The sequence below is a fragment of the Salmo salar genome, chromosome 22, assembly GCF_965601325.2.
Source record: "Salmo salar chromosome 22, fSalSal1, whole genome shotgun sequence".
Taxonomy (NCBI): Eukaryota; Metazoa; Chordata; class Actinopteri; order Salmoniformes; family Salmonidae; genus Salmo; species Salmo salar.
In genome coordinates this window covers 15,016,418-15,035,661 of record NC_138312.1, presented here as the reverse complement: position 1 = coordinate 15,035,661, position 19,244 = coordinate 15,016,418, and the positions used below count along the sequence as shown (strand labels likewise).

The following is a 19,244-nucleotide window of genomic DNA, read 5'->3' as shown; positions in this document are numbered from 1 at the left end:
TGAGCCACTTGTGTGGGTTGTAGACTCCGTCTCATGCTACCACTAGAGTGAAAGCACTGCCAGCATTCAAAGTGACCAAAACATCAGCCAGGAAGCATAGGAACTGAGAAGTGGTCAGTGGTCCCCACCTGCAGAACCACTCCTTTATTGGGGGTGTCTTGCTAATTGCCTATAATTTCCACCTGTTGTCTATTCCATTTGCACAATAGCATGTGAAATTTATTGTCAATCAGTGTTGCTTCCTAAGTGGACAGTTTGATTTCACAGAAGTGTGATTGACTTGGAGTTACATTGTGTTGTGTAAGTGTTCCCTTTATTTTTTTGAGCAGTGTATTTTCCATAACCAAAAATATTGTATGTTCAGCTGTTTAAAACTGGTGTACAAAGCCGAAAGTACTTGCTTGTACTAAGAATGACAGATCTAGAACTAACGTTTCTATGTGAATTTGGTCATGGTCGCCCAAAAAGTTACATATTGCAGCTTTAAGGCATTATCAGTGATATATTCATGGCATACAGTAGAGAATTGGTACATAGGTTAAAGGTTGTGAATCTCTCAACCTCCACCCGTGCTCCAGTGGACCGCTGGTCCTCACCACCCTTATCCCACACTCACAGCCTTCCTCTCGGGTGTGCCGCCTGGGGACGTTCTTGACAGACGCTTCTCACGGTTCGTCAGCTTGCTGTTGGGCCCCCTCAGAGCTTTCTTCAGCTCATTGATACTGGCCTGGTGCTTCAATAAGACATCCTCCGACTTATCCAAAAACTGTATTGAATAAAAGGGGATAGATAATGATAATTAGAGAGGATTGGGAGAGAAGGAGAGAGAAATATACATTCATTTGACATCTATATCAATTACCACTGTAGTAATCACACTGTCACTCAATTCAATTGCATTATGACTTGATATGCATGGACGAGCGGAACGTGATCTGAAATAATACATCAAAGTGACATTAATATTGCAGGCAGCACACAAGAAAAGACACAATGACTTAAACTAATGTGTCTTAATACTTAGTGATTCAGCACATGCATCAAGTGCATTGTTTGTGGGCTGTTATCGCATTGCTATTCTGTTCAGTAGTCTGTCTATTAATGAACATGGCATTTGGGATGCTATTAAAACCCACGGAAATTAAATTATCTAACTTTTTGGATTGTTTATTAAAATGAAACAAACACAAAATTAAAACAACTGAATGCCCTAATAAATCATCTTAGTGACTAGCTAGCTAGTCTACTGTTGCCTAATATTCATTTTCATTGACTGTACCTGCCTATCAATTGAAGGCTGACTTAAGTGAATGCTGTTAATTCATATGAAGGCTGGTTGCATCTCCATGCAACAATAGGGCCATCACATTAATGCTACAGGCACCTAGAGAGGAAATGGAGCTTCAGTGCACTTTCTCCCCTAGTCCTAGTCATACATTGCAGTGTTCCATGATGTTCAATACTCTGCAAATAGTATCATGAGATTTTGGTAGAGACCACTTGTTCAGTTGAGTGGGTCATGAAGCACTGGGACAGAACCAGGGTTGAAATCAATTCCATCTGAATTCCAGTCAATTACAGAACTGATTTTAACTGCTGAAGAAATGTCAATGTCCAATTGAATAGACCTGGAACAGACTCCAACTCTGGATAGATCATCAGCACAATGAGCTGTACCTCCTTGTGTCGAGGGGTTGTCTCCTGGTCCAACTGAGATGGCGGAGTTGGGGCAGGAGCAGGGACAGGGGCATGTGGAGCGGGGTAAGGGGAGCGGGGGAGGATGCAGAGACAGAGAGGAAGAGCAGAGATGGTGAGTCAAGGAGGTCAGGCAGGCAGACAGATGCAGGACTGAGCAACCCGGACAGGACACAAGACAGCAGCAGCAGTAGACACAAACACACAGAAGCACAAACAAGGAACTCACACATACACAACCATGCAGGCTGACTTAAGATGTTCACATTGAATTGCCTGTAAAATCCTTGTAGTTAGGCTCTTGTTCTGATAGTTGAATGATCATTGGGGAACTTTGTCAGGTCTATTTGATTTGAGCACCACCTCATGCTAACTAAAAATACAGCTCTACCAAAACCGTAGTTCATTCTAGAAGGAAATAAAATATTGCATTACCAGCAGAAAATGAAGGCTTTGCAGCTTCAATGTAATACTTTGGGCGCAAACAAATATAACACGGTGCAGAAGATGACTCACTGTCGGCCAATCACTGCTAGTTTAACAGGAATATGCAGGATTACTAAACAACAAGACAGGTAGGCAAAGAACAATCTCACTGACCGACAGACAGACTAACAGAGAGACAGACAGGGCACAAGACACCAAATACCTCCTGTATATTGTCAAGTGGGGACCCAGCATCCTCCTTTAGTCAGCGAGGGTTAAAGAGAGAGAGCATGTTAGTGAATGACAGGGAGAGAAAGCAAGAAAGAACAGCAGCAGGAGAGGTTAAGTTGGCTTGACATTATGAGAGAGAAGTGAAGGTTCGATACAACAGTTAGTGGGGATAGTGAGCCATAACGGTTAGCCTATGAGCCAAAGAGTGGCAGAGAGGGAGCAGAGTTAGTTCTGACAAATCTTTAGCTTTTTAAACCCCAGCAGGGAACGTCACAGCGACCCGAAAAGTTCCAGCGGTACACTCCAGCACCCTTGCAGTCACTACCATCTTCACTGAGACATACAGATCCACCCTGACAAAAACATGATCTCCACACGAGCAGTGTGACTCTCTAAGCTTCCATACAGATGCAGGATCCTAATTTGATCACCCTGTTACAGGAGAACTTTCCTGCATTGCAAGTCGGGACAAGTAGGCTGAGCCTGGGTCAACAGATCTGTTTGTGCTTTATCCAACTCCTAAGGAATGTTAGAGGAATTGGCTAAAACATATAGATCTGTCAACCATGCGAGGTTGGGCCATTTACCCTCTGAACCAGATATGACAACCGCGGTATCATAAATCATCTACCCTATCAACCCTTCCTCCCATTCACCTAACAGTACCTTGATCTCCTTCTTCTTGCTGGGGGTGGTGACACCCGCCTCCTCTTGGTCCTGGTCTTCCTCAGGATCCCGTTCCTCATCCTGATCCTCCTCATGGTCCTCTTGGTCCTGCTCCAGACTGGGTGGTTCCAGTTCAGTCTCCTGTTCGTCCCCAGAGGGGCTGTGGAGGTGGGGGTGTTCACTGACGCAGTGCCGGGACAGACCATCCTGGTTCTCACACATGGCCGACACTGGCCGGGAGAACTCTGCTGGTTAGACAAAGGCACAGTGGGACAGTTTTTTTTTTACAGGGGAACAATCCAGCACTAGATATACATACATAGCCGCATCTAAAAAATATCCCATAGCCACTGATATTTCATAATATAATTCACTTTGCATAATTGTCACTTGTGTGAGTAGCCTTTGAGTAACACAACCATGGTATCTACCTCCATCCAGACTGCGGGACAGCAGGTACCTCTTGCTGGTGGATCGTTCAAAGTGTGGCGCGGGCCTGTCTATAAGGGCACTGGCCTGCCGGGTCTGGGCCTGTGTTCGCCCACTGTAGCGGAACTTCGAGCCCATCACCAGGAAGCCCTTAGGAGGAGGCTCTGGAGACACTAACCTGGAGGTGTTATAGTCCACAGACAGAGAGGAATTCATCAGCCCTAATTCTGGAGACTTTAACCTGGAGAATCAAGATTCAGGAACATCTTCATTGTCTGATTGTGTGGCATTTTGGTTGCAACGTTATAAAAACAACAAGGGTTAACTTAAAAATACTGGTGAAAGAGAAATTCACCATCCTTGCTTCACAGCAATACTATTAAGAGAAATACCAGATATAAGTATGAGAGTAATTACTGAATGTAGTAAACGGCTTTGTAAAATGCTGAGAGCACTGGACTTGTGTTAGAGCAACAGGACCTGCTTGAAAACATTGCTCTATACAGTGGTTCCTAAACTCAGTCCAGTTTTAAACGTACTCTTCAAAGTTGTAATAGTAGAATGCACAAGGTGTAATTTCAAAATTGGGTAGTGCATCATCAGTTCCTCTTGTCATATCAGTCAGAGCTATTTATAACTTGTCAGAAATGTCCAGATCAACTAACCCATGTCAGTTAGGTTTTTTTTTGCACATAGTTTTTCAGACTTTCAGTTCCTCAGATATTACATGAATACATAGAAATGGCAAAATGTATAGAATTACGAGAAAATTTGCTTAAAACGGCAAACTTTTCCATGCAACCCATGACAAAATGTGTAGTATTGCAGGAAATAAGAATTTAAACCTGCAAAATTCTCTCCACCAACAAGAGGGCTGTGAACAGTTTGCATCATGAACAGTGCTTGTGCCCATAGAAAAAGACGTGGCGCATGAGCGTGCGCAGGATGTTCCCAAATGCTAGAAGTGGGGCTCCTAGTGAAAAAGTTTAGGACCCTTGCTCTATACTTTATTTGTTATTTAACTAGGCAAGTCAGTTAAGAACAAATTCTTATTTTCAATGACAGCCTACCGGGGAACAGTCGTTTTACTACCTTGTTCAGGGGCAGAACAACAGATTATTACCTTGTCAGCTCAGGGATTCGATCCAGCAACCTTTTGGTTACTGGCCCAACGCTCTAACCACTAGGCTACATGGTTGCTTATTCCCCTTACAGTGAATTCCTCAAAACCTGAGGCAGCACAGGCAGAGAAACACAAGTCATAACATGAAGACGAAGACACAAAACAGAGAAGGAAACACCGAGCCTCAGTGTAGTGCTGGCTGCTGTGGAACAAAAAGCCTGCTGTGGATGATGCCTACAGGGAGAGAGAGCCCTGATCAAAGCTGTGCTCTAATCACTCCTGAGCTTCCCCGGCCAGTGAGACAGCAGGTGCTGGAAGCGGCTGGGGAAAAAGCTATAGAGAGATGGGAACACGATTGAAGCGAGTGGTGTTTGGTTATATTTGGCTGCCTAAAGATCAAGAGGACTTAAGGAGAAATGGCTTGCATGGGGTAACGTAACAGAGGTACAAGAGGGCTACAAGGGAGGGGATTTAGATACCTGAAGTTGCTCTTACCTGAAGAAGGTGTGGTGCTCGATGCAGACCTTCCATAGTCTCTTAGCCGCCCGGTGGTTGGGAAGCTTGAAGCCAATAGTGCTCTCAAACTGCTCGTACTGGTTCGCGAGAGAGAGGGAGAGGGAGAGGGAGAGGGGAAGTCCGAAAGGAAGGGAAGGAGGGAAGAGAGAGAGGAGCAGGTATGTGTGTATGAAGAAGAGACTGCCGTTTTGTATGACATGATACATTCTTAAAAAACAACTTTGTAATGTATCATCACTTTATTTCCTATTCCAAACGGTCACAATTTGAAGTTCATGCTTTTCAGATAGATTCGCTGAATCGGCCTGCTTGTCACTCAGGAGATGAAACAAGCTCTAAACAAACAGACACAGTGTGAAACTGTTCACTTCTGTAAACCCACAGACACCTGTTCCAAAGCCAAATGACTGACAAGCAAGGTTAAAACTCCCAAGTATGTACACTAGTAATCTGTTCTCCCTGAAATTCCAGCCCTGCAACCACCAGACAGATTCCTGCGCTGAGCCAAGCAAATGGCTAAGAAATGACCATTTTCAAACAGTGGAGACAAACATGAGGGTAGCATTTCAATTTTCATGATTATATTTATACTTTTCATCCCTCTATTCTGGGTGCTGCTGCAGCTGCACTGGCAGTGTTAAAGGCTCTCTTTATCCTGCTCTTCCACAGGCTCACTGTGGGCCTCTGTCACTTTAGCAGCCCTGGCCAGACAGCCTGTCACAATGGGCTGAGCTTCTGGGCTGGGGCTGAGCTCACCAGGCTGCAGAGGTTGAGGCTGCAGTGCAGCAAGAACTGAATAGAGACTGGGCGAGAAAGGCACGCTATAGATTCTAAGCCTGTGGAGCAGCAAAATTAGGGGGACCTAAATATTTTCCAGCTCTCTGGAAAACCACACATCCGTTTCCTCACAATCTTTAGCAGGACGCATTTCCAGTTATAACAGAAATGATGGGGTGCATACTGCATAAATGTTAATGTCTCATGTTCATTTTGAAAGGGGCTAAGACTTCATCTACACCCAGAGGAGAATCCTTTGAAGAGCCCTTGTTGGTTCCAGGTAGAACCCTTTTAGTTCCAAGTAGAACCGTTTTGTGTTCCATGTAGAACTCTTTCTAACTGGAACCTAAAAGGGTTCTCTATGGGTACAGCCAAAGAACCCTTTAGGAACCTTTTTTTCTAAGAATGTACAGAGAAGCCACTAACTTGGTTCAGCTTACCTCTCCAGGCCGGATCTTGATGTAGAAGTTGCTCCTCTTGTAGGAGATCTTAAGGATCTTTGGCCAGGCGAAGCGGTTGATCCTCAGGCGGTCGCGGTAGATCAGGAGCCCGTTGGCACACACGCCCAGCATGATGTCAATCCCTTCTGAATCCTGGAGCAGCCAAAGACCAAATAAATAATCCTGCACAGTCACATAGAAACTTAGACTCACAAAATGTCTTATGTAACAGCATACCTTGGCATGATGAAGGTCCACCCCATACATGGATAGCTTCTTAGCATTTTCCAGGAAGTTGATTTCTGCGTCAGCTGGAGTCATACCCCTGAAACCAAAAATGGGAGAACGGGAGAACCAATTGAATACTCAAAATGATAAGAATGATATTTTCAATCCCATGTCTCTCCCTCCACCTTTCTACCATAACTCCTTGGCCAAGAGCCAAGCCAGGGGCCATGCCAGGAAAGGGATGGGGGAGACCCTGAGACTTGGGAAGTATCGACAGTGTTGGCAAGGCCTCCATGTAGACAGCCATGACAGACCAGGGCAATGTGGTGGCATTTGTCAACATATGTATGGTATGTTGTTGGACACGGTCTGCGCAAAGGTTCATCAGCAGGCTCCAATGGTTCCATATGAATGGGAGATGGAGATATAACTCAAATGGATTTACTACAAAAATGCAACTGAACTAAACCTAACTGGGCCTAGAGGTTTCTCTGACCATGTGACCTGGCCAGGAAAACCTACAAGACCCTAGTCATGGCCCTATCATTATCTGGTATTCAGATTATACTCTTGGACATAACCATAACTCCTACCTGTAGTTACGATGGAGCTCCATGACCCTCTCCTCCAGCTCTCGCGTCTGATTGGGTGCGAAGCGGAAGTCGCTGACGTAGTCGGGGCCATGGTCGTCGGTGTCATAGTCTCCCAGCTCGGCCTGTACGGCGTAGGAACCCAGCAGGGCGTGGGTCACGAAGGAACAGGGCAGACGACCTGACAACATGTCATCTGTCAGCTGCAGACACAGGTAGTACCTGTGAAGGAGAAGGAGACGTTAAAAAAGGCCTGGCCAAAGCTCCAACAAGAATGTTGAGAAGATAATCCATAACAGTCAGTGGAATTCCAAATGTAGCTAATCCTTCTAAGTAGAGTGGGATTTGGAACTCTTTGACAGCTGTGAAATATGCACTGAAATTATTACAACTGTACAAAGTCTTTCAACACAAACTTTTGTTATTTGACAGTGATATTTTAATGTGCAAACTGACACTGTAAGTATGAGAGACTGCATGCTGCGAGCTTATACAGTGCATTCGGAAAGTATTCAGAATCCTTCACTTTTTCCACATTTTGTTATGTTACAGCCTTATTCTAAAATGGATTAAATAAATGTTTTCCTCAATCTAAACACAATACCCCATTATGATAAAGCAAAAACAGTTTTTAGAAAAAAACGGAAATACTTACATAAGTATTCAAACCCTGTGCTATGAGATTCGAGCTCAGGTGCATCCTGTTTTCATTAATCGTCCTTGAGATGTTTCTACAACTTGATTGGAGTCCACCTGTGGTAAATTCAATTGATTGGACAGTTGACAGTGCATGTCAGAGGAAAAACCAAGCCATGAGGCCGAAGGAATTGTCCGTTGAGCTCCGAAACAGGATTTTGTTGAGGCACAGATCTAGGGAAGGGTACCAAAACATTTCTGCAGCATTGAAGGTCCTGAAGAACACAGTGGCATCCATCGTTCTTAAATGGAAAAAGTTTGGAACCACCAAGACTCTTCCTAGAGCTGGCCGCCCGGCCAAACTGAGCAATCGGGGGAGTAGGGCCTTGGTCAGGGAGGTGACCAAGAACATTTACATTACATTTACATTTAAGTCATTTAGCAGACGCTCTTATCCAGAGCGACTTACAAATTGGTGCATTCACCTTATGATATCCAGTGGAACAACCACTTTACAATAGTGCATCTAAATCTTTTAAGGGGGGGGGTTAGAAGGATTACTTTATCCTATCCTAGGTATTCCTTAAAGAGGTGGGGTTTCAGGTGTCTCCGGAAGGTGGTGATTGACTCCGCTGTCCTGGCGTCGTGAGGGAGCTTGTTCCACCATTGGGGTGCCAGAGCAGCGAACAGTTTTGACTGGGCTGAGCGGGAACTGTGCTTCCTCAGAGGTAGGGGGGCCAGCAGGCCAGAGGTGGATGAACGCAGTGCCCTTGTTTGGGTGTAGGGCCTGATCAGAGCCTGAAGGTATGGAGGTGCCGTTCCCTTCACAGCTCCATGGTGAAGCTTCATTCACAACCCGATGGTCACTCTGACAGAGCTCCAGAGTTCCTCTGTGGAGATAGGAGAACCTTCCAGAAGGACAACCATCTCTGCAGCACTCCACCAATCAGGCCTTTATGGTAAAGTGGTCAGACGGAAGCCACTCCTCAGTAAAAGGCACATGACAGCGCACTTGGAATTTGCCAAAAGGCCCCTAAAGGACTCTCAGACCATGAGAAACAAGATTCTTTGGTCTGATGAAACCAAGATTGAACTCTTTGGCCTGAATGCCAAGCATCACGTCTGGAGGAAACAAGGCACCGCTAATCACCTGGCCAATACCATCCCTACAGTGAAGCATGGTGGTGGCAGCATCATGCTGTGGGGATGTTTTTCAGCGGTAGGGACTGGGAGACTAGTCAGGATCGAGGTAAAGATGAACGGAGCAAATTGCAAAGAGATCCTTGACGAAAACCTGCTCCAGAGCACTTAGGACCTCAGACTAGGGTGAAGGTTCACCTTCCAACAGGACAAAGACCTAAAGCAAACAGCCAAGACAATGCAGGAGTGGCTTCGGGACAAGTCTCTGAATGTCCTTGAGTGGGCCAGCCAGAGTCCGGGCTTGAATCCGATTGAACATCTCTGGAGAGACCTGAAAATAGCTGTGCAGCGACGCTCCCCATCCAACCTGACAGAGCTTGAGAGGATCTGCAGAGAAGAATGGGATAAACTCCCCAAACACAGGTGTGCCAAGCTTGTAGTGTCATACCCAAGAAGGCTCGAGGCTGTAATCAAAAGGTGCTTCAACAAAGCACTGAGTAAAGGGTCTGAATACTTATGTAAATGTGATATTTCAGTTTTTATTTTTGCAAAATAAAAAAAACAGTTTTTTCTTTGTCATTATGGGATATTGTGTGTAGATTCATGAGAAAAAACAACAATTGAATCCATTTTAGAATAAGGCTGTAACGTAACAAAATGTGAAAAGGTGAAGGGGTCTGAATACTTTCCGAATGCACTAATATATATATAATATATATATTAGTGCATTCGGAAAGTATTCAGATTCATATATATATATATATATATATATATGTGTGTGTGTGTGTGTGTGTGTGTGTATACTTTATATAGGGCCCTATTAAATCTGTATTATTAGTAGCCTGAATCCGTTTTTTCCCAAACTCCTGACCCAAGTAAAACAATTTAAAGGCAATGCTACCAAATACTAATTGAGTGTATGTAAACTCCTGACCCAGTGGGAATGTGATGAAAGAAATAAAAGTTGAAATAAATAATTCTCTCTACTATTAGTCTGACATTTCACATTTCACAGGGAATTTGACAGGGAATTTGTGAAAACTGAGTTTAAACGTATTTAGCTAAGGTGTATGTAAACTTCCGACTTCAACTGTATCAAGCCATGGCCACGTGAATCACTGTTTGTAGGAGCAAACCATTTTGGTGAATGGAGTGGTGTACCTAATGATCTGAATTTTTATACAGTGTGAAAATGATATGGGTGCCTCTTCATGCTGCCCTGCTGGACCACAGTACCTGGTGATGTCCTCTGTGAGCTGGGAGGGGTCTGGAGGGTAGAACTTGACAGAGAAGGCAAAGTGCCAGGGAGCAGCTGAGGACAGAGAGGAGAGGGGATGAGTTTACTGCCCATGTTGACTGGACATCTATTACTGAGGTGATGTATTTGTATTTATAATGGACCTCCATTAGCAGCAGCTACTATTCCTGGGGTCCAGCAAAATTAAGGCAGTTATACCATTTTAAAAACATTACAATACATTCACAACAGATTGCACAACACATTAAGTGTGTGCCCTCAGGCCCCTACTCTACTACCACATATCTACAACACAAAACCCATGATGTGGAATAGAGTTCCATGTAGTCAAGGCTCTATGTAGTACTGTGCGCCTCCCATAGTATGTACTAGACTTGGGGACTGTGAAGACTCCTTTCTGGTGGCATGTCTTGTGGGGTATGCATGGGTGTCCGAGCTGTGTGCCAGTAGTTCAGACAGGAATTAAACATGTCAATACCTTACAAAAACAAGTAGTGATGAAGTCACTCTCCTCCACTTTGAGCCAGGAGAGATTGACATGCATATTATTAATGTTAGCTCTCTGTGTACGTTCGTGCTGCCCTGTTCTGAGCCAATTGTAATTTTCCTAAGTCCCTCTTTGCGGCACCTGACCACACAACTGAACAGTAGTCTAGGTGTGAGAAAGCTAGGGCCTGTAGGACTCGCCTTGTTTATAGTGTTGTTAAGAAGGCAGAGCAGTGCTTTATTATGGACAGACTTCTCCCCATCTTAGCTACTGTTGTATCAATATGTTTTGACCATGACAGTTTACAATCCAGGGTTACGTCAAGCAGTTTAGTCACCTCATCTTGCTAAATTTCCACATTATTTATTACAAGATTTAGTTGAGGTTTAGGGTTTAGTGAATGATTTGTCCCAAATACAATGCTTTTAGTTTTTTAAATATTTAGCACCAATTTATTCCTTGCCACACATTCTGTGTTGCAGACATTTCAGTCGCTGTAGTAGCTGACATGTAAAGTGTTGAGTCATCCGCATACATAGACACATTGGCTTTACTCAAAGCCAATGGCATGTTGTTAGTTAAGATTGAAAAAGTAAGGGGACTAGACAGCTTCCTTGGGGAATTCCTGATTCTACCTGTGTGTGACCCATGTATGACATAGCCAAATCACCAATAAAAGTGTCCGAGAACATTTAATTACGGCAAAAGGCTACAACAATAGCATAGAAACATGCTTATACTAAACATAAAGTCATTATATTGTCTTAAATGGACCTACAGCTTCTCATTCTACTGCATAAGTACTTAGCAGATTCCATTTACAAACAAACAGTATTTGAATAATAACTGTGTTTTCGGTCGCTGTGTGTGGGTGTGATGTGTCTGTGCAATGTGCTGCGTATACTACGTGTGGGCCAAGGATACTCACTGCGCATCTGCTTCTTGATCTCCTTGGAGGGGTCCAACCAATTCTGAAGGACAGACAGAAGAGAGAGCATTCACAGGCGTCTGTGAGAGACGTGGCTAATGCACACCCTGTTGCCATGCTCTGATTCACTACGCAGCTCTAATTGCAAATGGTGTTTCTAGTGAAAGCCATCACTGTACATATGGTTCAATGGAATGAGGAGGAGAGGGAGGAAGCAGGAGGAACCCTCCCCCACTGAGACTTTCAGTATGAGGAAATGAGAGTGTCAGTCCCAGCATCTGGCAGCCCATTTTGACAGTGAATTACCACCGGCCAGTTATCCTAGCTCGTATCACACCAGATATGTACATTGACATCGTTCGCCACAAGAGGCACAGTTTTGTACAGCTACTCTCCTTCCTGCCTTGTGTTGATAACGCTTTCTCATTCAATGCACACCCTCTTGTCCCTTGTGAAATCTCTCAGGTCATGGCCTGCTCTTTGACAATCACACCATGCTCATGTGCTGTTAGTTGAACAGGAAGTGTGAATACGCCTATTGCATGGATAATAGTGCAGGCAGCCATGTGCCTGACCACTGACAGTGAGCTTCCCAGCTTTCTGAGCCTGAGTGGCACATCCCAGCTGCTGAATAATGTTGAAAGTCTTTTTGGCAGCAGCTACAGTATCACTCTATCACTGTAAAATCAGGAGTGGAATAGGTTGAAACAGCACCGCAGTCTCCAATACTATCTTTGGAAAACCATGAGTGTTCCTGCCAATTTCGCAGCATCGCATTAATGGAAACCAAGTCTGTTCTCAGGGCAGGCCTGGTTGTAGCTAGATATGTTAGTTGCATCAGGGACAATTTTAGCATTTTAGCTAACCCTAACCCTTTTCCGAACCTTAACATTAGCTGGCTGGCTCCCTAGCTGATGTTATGTGTATGACGTTATTATTAGTATCCCAGAACTGTTTGCTTTGCTAGTTAGAGCCTAATGTTAGCTAGCTAACATGGAACCTGGTTGGTTAGCTCCCAGCAGATTCATGCAGGATAGTAACGGCATGATTTTGCACTATGTTCATTGTTGTTTAACTAGCTAACGTTTGCTGGCTGGCTCGTTAGATAATGTTACGTGACGTGTCTGATCTTACACGTTGTTTACCTAGCTAGGTTCATCATTTACCTAGCTAGCTACATGTCTTAGCTAAAGTGTACAAAACCCGTTAAATATGGCCGGTGTCAGTAAACGTCGGCAAAAAAACGTAATATAATTGTTGCCAGCAGAGCTGGTTAGCATATTTTCATGTTATCCAGAGGTAAACAAATCATCGGCCAGAGCATCAAGTGTGCGCTCTGAACTCTCCGAGAGCGAAAGGAGATGGGTGGGGCTAAAGCTTAAGGGGGTGTGAACGATGCTGAATGGGTGTAGACAAAGAAGAGCTCTTCACTAGATACCAGAACATTCAAAGGCCATTTTCTCAAAAGTGAGTAAACAAGTTTATCAACTTTCAAAGCAGAATTACTTTCCCATTCTTCCTCAAAAATGCAGTGTATGATATACTATTTTGTAGCTCTGAGTCTCTACTTTAATCCAATGTAAAAATAAAACGAATTTTCTAATTTTGCTACAGAAGACCAAATCCAGGTGGTCCAAGTCACAAATGTAGTAGTCAGAATGGATCACTATTTAATTAAATATCTCGATTTGTAGCGAACTTTCAAATAATTCACTGTGAGGATCAAACTTGATCATAATAAACACATTTTACAGGCCAAAATGGCCGTCTAAAAAAACATTGTTTGGCCATTCTGGTGATTGTAATTTACATAGGCTTTCTAGGGCAGACCAGGGCTTTTGGCACCTCTAGCATGCTACGCAGTAGCCAACCAGCAGAGCTCTGGGCGTCACGCTCCAGACCGGACACTGGGGGCCTGGTTTGTCCTTAGAGATAAACATTGGGTTGTTATTTTACCTGTTATGCACATGTTCCTCTTTTTAGATGGTTCTTTGTAGAATTTTGACCCAGAGACATATAAAATCGTGTTTCTCTACTCCGACGATTAATCCACACATAAAAAGAGAAACCTAGTTAGTTTTTAGTTAGTTCTTGAATTAATCTCTCCTTGTTTGTCAAACAAGCATCAACGTGGGTTTGTATCTTACTGATATCCAATAAGGAGGGGACTTGCAGCGTGTGGTATGTCTCAAATAGAACCAAATTCTATTTTAGCTCTTGGTGTGGGTGAAATTATTTTGCAGCGCTCACGCACACAACTTGGCCGATGAGGTTTGCATTTAATGAACTGAAATCCACTCACACAGACACTAACAAGCTCTCACTCACACACAACCCAAGTGAGGTCCTCTGGTGTTTAATCAGCGTGCTAAGCACCATAATCAACAGCAGTCATTTATTATCCTCCTGAATCTCTCTGATGTCGGCCTGGGCCAAATACCACTCAATAACTAAAAGGCACTGTCTCATTTGTCTCCTCTCTGTAGAGCAGTCCAGCAGGAATAGCAACTGTTCTCACCGTTCTGCTGCCAGGATGCACTGCAGTCAAAGTTCACAAAGCAATCATAAACACAATAGATGTTCTCCCCAAATGGTGTGGGCATAATATTCTCAAAGAGAGGCAGAGAGGAGTTTGAGGAAGACATTTCAATCAAGTATTGTTTGGCTTAGAGTCACCGAGGACCCCAGACAGTAAAGGCTGCCCTCAGATATGCCTGGTATTGAAGAGGGGGCCTACCTTCTCTCAGAGGTACCTACAGTTGAAGTCGGAAGTTTACAAACACTTAGGTTGGAGTCATTAAAACTCGTTTTTAAACCACTCCACAAATTTCTTGTTAACAAACTATAGTTTTGCCAAGTCGTTTAGGACATCTAACAGACTTGCCAAGGAGAATTCTGTGGATATTAGGTTATGTGGATAATTGGAAGGAAAATTCAGTGATATATTGAAGCAACATCTGAAGACATCTGTCAGGAAGTTAAAGCTTGGTCGCAAATGGGTCTTCCAAATGGACAATGACCCCAAGCATACTTCCAAAGTTGTGGCAAAATGGCTTAAGGACAACAAAGTCAAGGTATTGGAGTGGCCATCACAAAGGCCTGACCTCAATACTATAGAACATTTGTGGGCAGAACTGAAAAAGAGTGTGTGTGGCAAGGAGGCCTACAAACCTGACTCAGTTACACCAGCTCTGTCAGGAGGAATGGGCCAAAATTCACCCAATTTATTGTGGGAAGCTTGTGGAAGGCTACCCGAAACGTTTGACCCAAGTTAAACAATTTAAAGGCAATGCTACCAAATACTAATTGAGTGTATGTAAACTTCTGACCCACTGGGAATGTGATGAAAGAAATAAAAGCTGAAATAAATCATTCTCTCTACTATTAGTCTGACATTTCACATTCTTAAAATAAAGTGGTGATCCTAACTGACCTAAAACAGGGAATTTGACAGGGAATTTGTGAAAACTGAGTTTAAATGTATTTGTCTAAGGTGTATGTAAACTTCCGACTTCAACTGTATCAAGCCATGGCCACGTGAATCACTGTTTGTAGGAGCAAACCAGTTTGGTGAATGGAGTGGTATACCTAATAAACTGAGTTTTTCACATTCTTAAAATAAAGTGGTGATTCTAGCTGATCTAAGACAGGGAATTTTTACTGGGATTAAATGTCAGGAATTGTGAAAAACTGAGTTTAAATGTATTTGGCTAAGGTGTATTAAACTTCTGACTTCAACTGTATGCTGTGAGATAAATCTTTCAGCATTTACCACGTTTGCCTCACACACACACACTACTTTCTCTTCTCCAGACAGAACGGGCTCAAAAATCTCAACCAATTGGGACAAATCAGGTCACAACATGTCATTCTGTAACTACTGAGACCTATACAAGCTTTTATTAGTGACAGGAGACGGGTGTGTTTGTCTCACCTTAGTGGCCGTTCTCTTTCAACATGCCAAATCCTATCTTTACACAATCACTGCCATTTGCAATACCTGCCCTGAAGGTGAGGTGTACACAGGAAGGGTAGACCCAAAACACACACATCCTCGAAACAACCGTAATACCACTTAATACAGGCTGACTATCATGGCCATTCAATTTGGTCTCAGAGCTAAATCTTAGCCAGTTGCGTAATAACCATAATTACACCCATTCTACTCCAATTACCCTTTCTCAAAAGTACAGACGTCAGCGGAGCACTAATCAGGCTGTCTAATGTAGGCTGATGATGATTAAGTGTTCAAATGTGTTCTTAGGAGTTTAGGGCGCCATGTTATCTTAAATTGTATAAATTGCTTGTTGATCTGAATCTGACTGAGCATGCACATTTTTCATTTCCAATTCCTAATGGAGTGACTCCCTATTGCCAGAGCCTGCTGTGTCTTCTGTTGTTATGTTGAGAGGAATGGGGATTGTTCCGAAGACAGTATTTCATGAGAAGAAGAAGGAAGGAGAGGGGGTACATGAATGGTCACAGAGGCTACATGACAAGGCACTAACCTTTTGGCTGTCCGCCTCGCTGAATGTCAGACCAAAGTAGTCCTTCTCCAGGAGGTTGAGGTGCTCACACACCTTGTCCAGCAGGGCCTGTCCTTTGCAGTGCTTCTGCAGAAACACACAGACACACGTGTCATTACAATCAAGGGTCAATCAAGGTTCAGTAGATTTCTGACCATGTGACCTGGCCTCACTGATTAAAGCATAACAACACTGCATGGTTATGTTGACGTGCATACATTTGTATTCTTGGAAGTGTATTAAGAGTGTCATGTAACTGCAAATGTATCAATCAACGCAACAAAATGTGTCTCTCTCCCCAACCAGATAGGGAAGCCATCTTGACACCAGTTGCTATCTGTTGCTGTCTACAGGCTAGAACAGCTCTGCCCTTGAGTGCTGTGTTACAGTCAGAATTGATCAAATACTTGACAGGGAAAATTAACACTGAATTGTAGGAAGATTGCTTTCTGCATGATATTGCAAACAGTGCAATATCCAATGCCACTCAACCCTATCCAAATGGTTCATCTTCTTGTCACATTCCTGTGAAGGACAGACTGAAGAAGTGTGGAAATGTAGTTATCAAAGCTACTCAGATGTCAAAAGGAGAGAGACAACTGATAGGATGGCACTTTAGCAAATCATTCTAGCGATGATATGCAGTACATTGATGTAACTTTAACAAATAGAGGGGGAAAACTATTGTGTAAATTCAAGAAGACATTCACACATAAAAAAAAATAACATTACTCTGACTCCATCAGAGTAACATGGTGCCCCGGTCTTTCAATCCCAGAGTCCAGACTATGGGTGGAAGGTGCTGCTGAATACACGCACACAAGCACTCACGCGCACACACACACACTTTTCCCTGGAGTACGTAGCTAGTGAGCTGTGTGTGTGAGCTGTGCGTCCTGCTCCCCTGGTAGTAAGCGTCTGTGCGGCTCGGCGCTTTCCCTGGAGCCTGGTTTCCGCGGTGACAGGGAGACAGAGCAAACCGTTGCCAGGGAAACAGATGCAGATGTGTGCTCCATCCCTCTCGTTTTTGGTTCCTTAATATCTCAAGGCCAGAGCTAGGAGGAGTTTTAGTATTCAGTATTTATTACTTTTCCTGGGAGTGTGTCTTTGGCTCATTATGGTTGAAAAGATGGTGGGATAATACTCTGGAAGCACTTATGAACTCTCCCCATCTCATTCAACACCGTCCCCATGGCAAGGTTGTAGAGAGAAGACATAGACGTGGTTGTAGGGTCTGATCTTAATACGCCGGTGACTAAGACACTGAGGTGTTTGTCCATGGATACTCTCTTTCACGGTGTAATTACTTCAACTCCACCTTGACAACTTCCTCACAAGTGTTTTCCCACAAAAGAAACACAGGAGAAAGTAACACACTTAAGTATTGGCAAAGAGTACAAACAAACTCATTGTCAGAGTCACAAAGTATTCTATAAAACATATGGCGCCAACAATAGCACCATTCTGCACAACAACACAGTGCAGCTCATCCATGCATGGCCTGATAGAGTATGCCCTAGTGAGCTGAAGGAAGGGGTGAGGGAAGTATGGGAGGGTGCGGCCCCCTCTCCCCCTGCAGCCCCTGGGGAGCCAGAGCCAAGCAGTCATGACGAGACGGGCTAATTAACCCTTGGATGGGGCACCTCCTCCAGTGAGAATTGTCAGAGTGGTGCCTGCCTTCCCTCAACGCTATTATTATCAACTCCTGGAGCATGGAGGAGGTTTGATAGGACTGGCTTGACATTCCAACCCACCAATTAAACACCGGAAGGGGGTCGGAGGCAAGCCGGGAGTGAGGTAAGGGGTTTGGATAAACACTGTACTGCAGCAGCTTGTTATGTCAATATGATGAGTAAAATGGGGGGTCGATATGTACATCATTCTGTAGTAATGAATGTAAGTACAAAGGGAAGCAAAGGACAATTCATTGCATAAAGGCTTTGGTAATCATAATGTGGAGTTTTATTTCCAGTGTTGAGAGCAACAAAAGGTTTGAGAGTGGCTTGAGAGTATTTGTTTGACTATTTTTGCTATTTCTTCTTTTGAGAAAGGTTGGTGGAAAGCGAGGCTAATGTTCTTGAGATTCTTACATCACACAAACGCACACACCTTAGCATTAAATGAAGTATTATAAGGGCAGCTCACGATAACGCAATATTCTATTTTCTCCTTGACTGCACCTTTGTCGCAATGTAACGAGCATAGATTTCCATTTGTTCTGTCACTGGGTTTTGTTGAGGGATTTTATGTGGCAAAAAGGGAAATATCCTCTGACCCTCAAAGTGTCCAGTATTTCTGCTCTGCCATGTTGTATATTTATGTCTAGGAGGGGCCATGGAAGAGGGAAGAGAGGGCAGTGGGGCGTGGCAAAGCCTGTCTTCCTGGCTGACACTAGGTGCTTTCATTTCTACATGCACTAGCATTGCTTTCAGTTGTATTTGGTTGCACAAAAACAGTCCGTGGGAAGTTAAATACAATTGCGTTTCAACTTACTTGGGCAGGACGGTTGGTCTTTATGAAGGGGGTCATTTGAGACAAAACATCTAAACAATCGTATTATAAAATAGACTTTTCAAACATGGGTCTGTTGTAGACCCACTTCGTCTCTGCTTACCTCATGTCGGACTATACAGGAGGAATTTGAGACAAAATATCGAAACGATCGTATTATAACTTGGGGGGGGGACTTTTATTTGGAGATGGGATAAGCAGAGGGGAAGTGGGTCTACAACAGGCCCACGTTTGAAAAGTATTTTTAAATAATACGATTTTGTCTCTAATCCCCCCTCTCGTCATAATGACCAACCGTCCTGCCCACCGGCACAGTAAGTTGAAATGGAATTGTATTTAACATCCGGCTTCTCGTGGACTGTTTTTGTGCAACCAAATACAATTGAAAGTAACACTAGTGTATGTAAATACATCTGCATTGCTAAAAGGTAGGCTGGTACAGATTAGCCAGGGAGAGGATCCTGACTACAGTGACCATTCTCTACCAGCATGAAGACGTCTTTTTTGGTGATGGAGCTGTAATAACAGCCATTGTAAGCGAGAGAGCCTGCTTTTCCTTCACTATATTCTCTGTGTCACTAATCCTAATGATTGGAATGTGTGTCTGTGGCAGAGAATGGTATAACCTTGCATTACC

General features: G+C 43.7%; 1 protein-coding gene across 10 annotated transcripts in view; it reads right to left on the bottom strand.

Annotated features, from left to right (window-relative positions):
- LOC106582844 (band 4.1-like protein 1) overlaps positions 1-19,244 on the bottom strand; it is a 102,607-nt gene that overhangs the window by 20,975 nt on the left and 62,388 nt on the right. For 4 of the 10 annotated variants that reach the window (XM_014166353.3, XM_014166347.3, XM_045705796.2 and 1 more), the window contains exons 4-14: positions 16,079-16,183; positions 11,571-11,613; positions 10,134-10,209; positions 7,125-7,343; positions 6,304-6,628; positions 5,066-5,163; positions 3,450-3,625; positions 3,019-3,266; positions 2,345-2,380; positions 1,678-1,710; positions 617-766 (exon numbers count right to left, since the gene is read on the bottom strand). In XM_014166353.3, coding sequence (XP_014021828.1) covers positions 617-766; positions 1,678-1,710; positions 2,345-2,380; positions 3,019-3,266; positions 3,450-3,625; positions 5,066-5,163; positions 6,304-6,628; positions 7,125-7,343; positions 10,134-10,209; positions 11,571-11,613; positions 16,079-16,183 — 1,509 coding nt within the window. The remainder of the gene's footprint in view (positions 1-616; positions 767-1,677; positions 1,711-2,344; positions 2,381-3,018; positions 3,267-3,449; positions 3,626-5,065; positions 5,164-6,303; positions 6,629-7,124; positions 7,344-10,133; positions 10,210-11,570; positions 11,614-16,078; positions 16,184-19,244) is intronic. The other 6 variants (XM_045705794.2, XM_014166354.3, XM_014166349.3 and 3 more) reach the window with 6 other exon arrangements.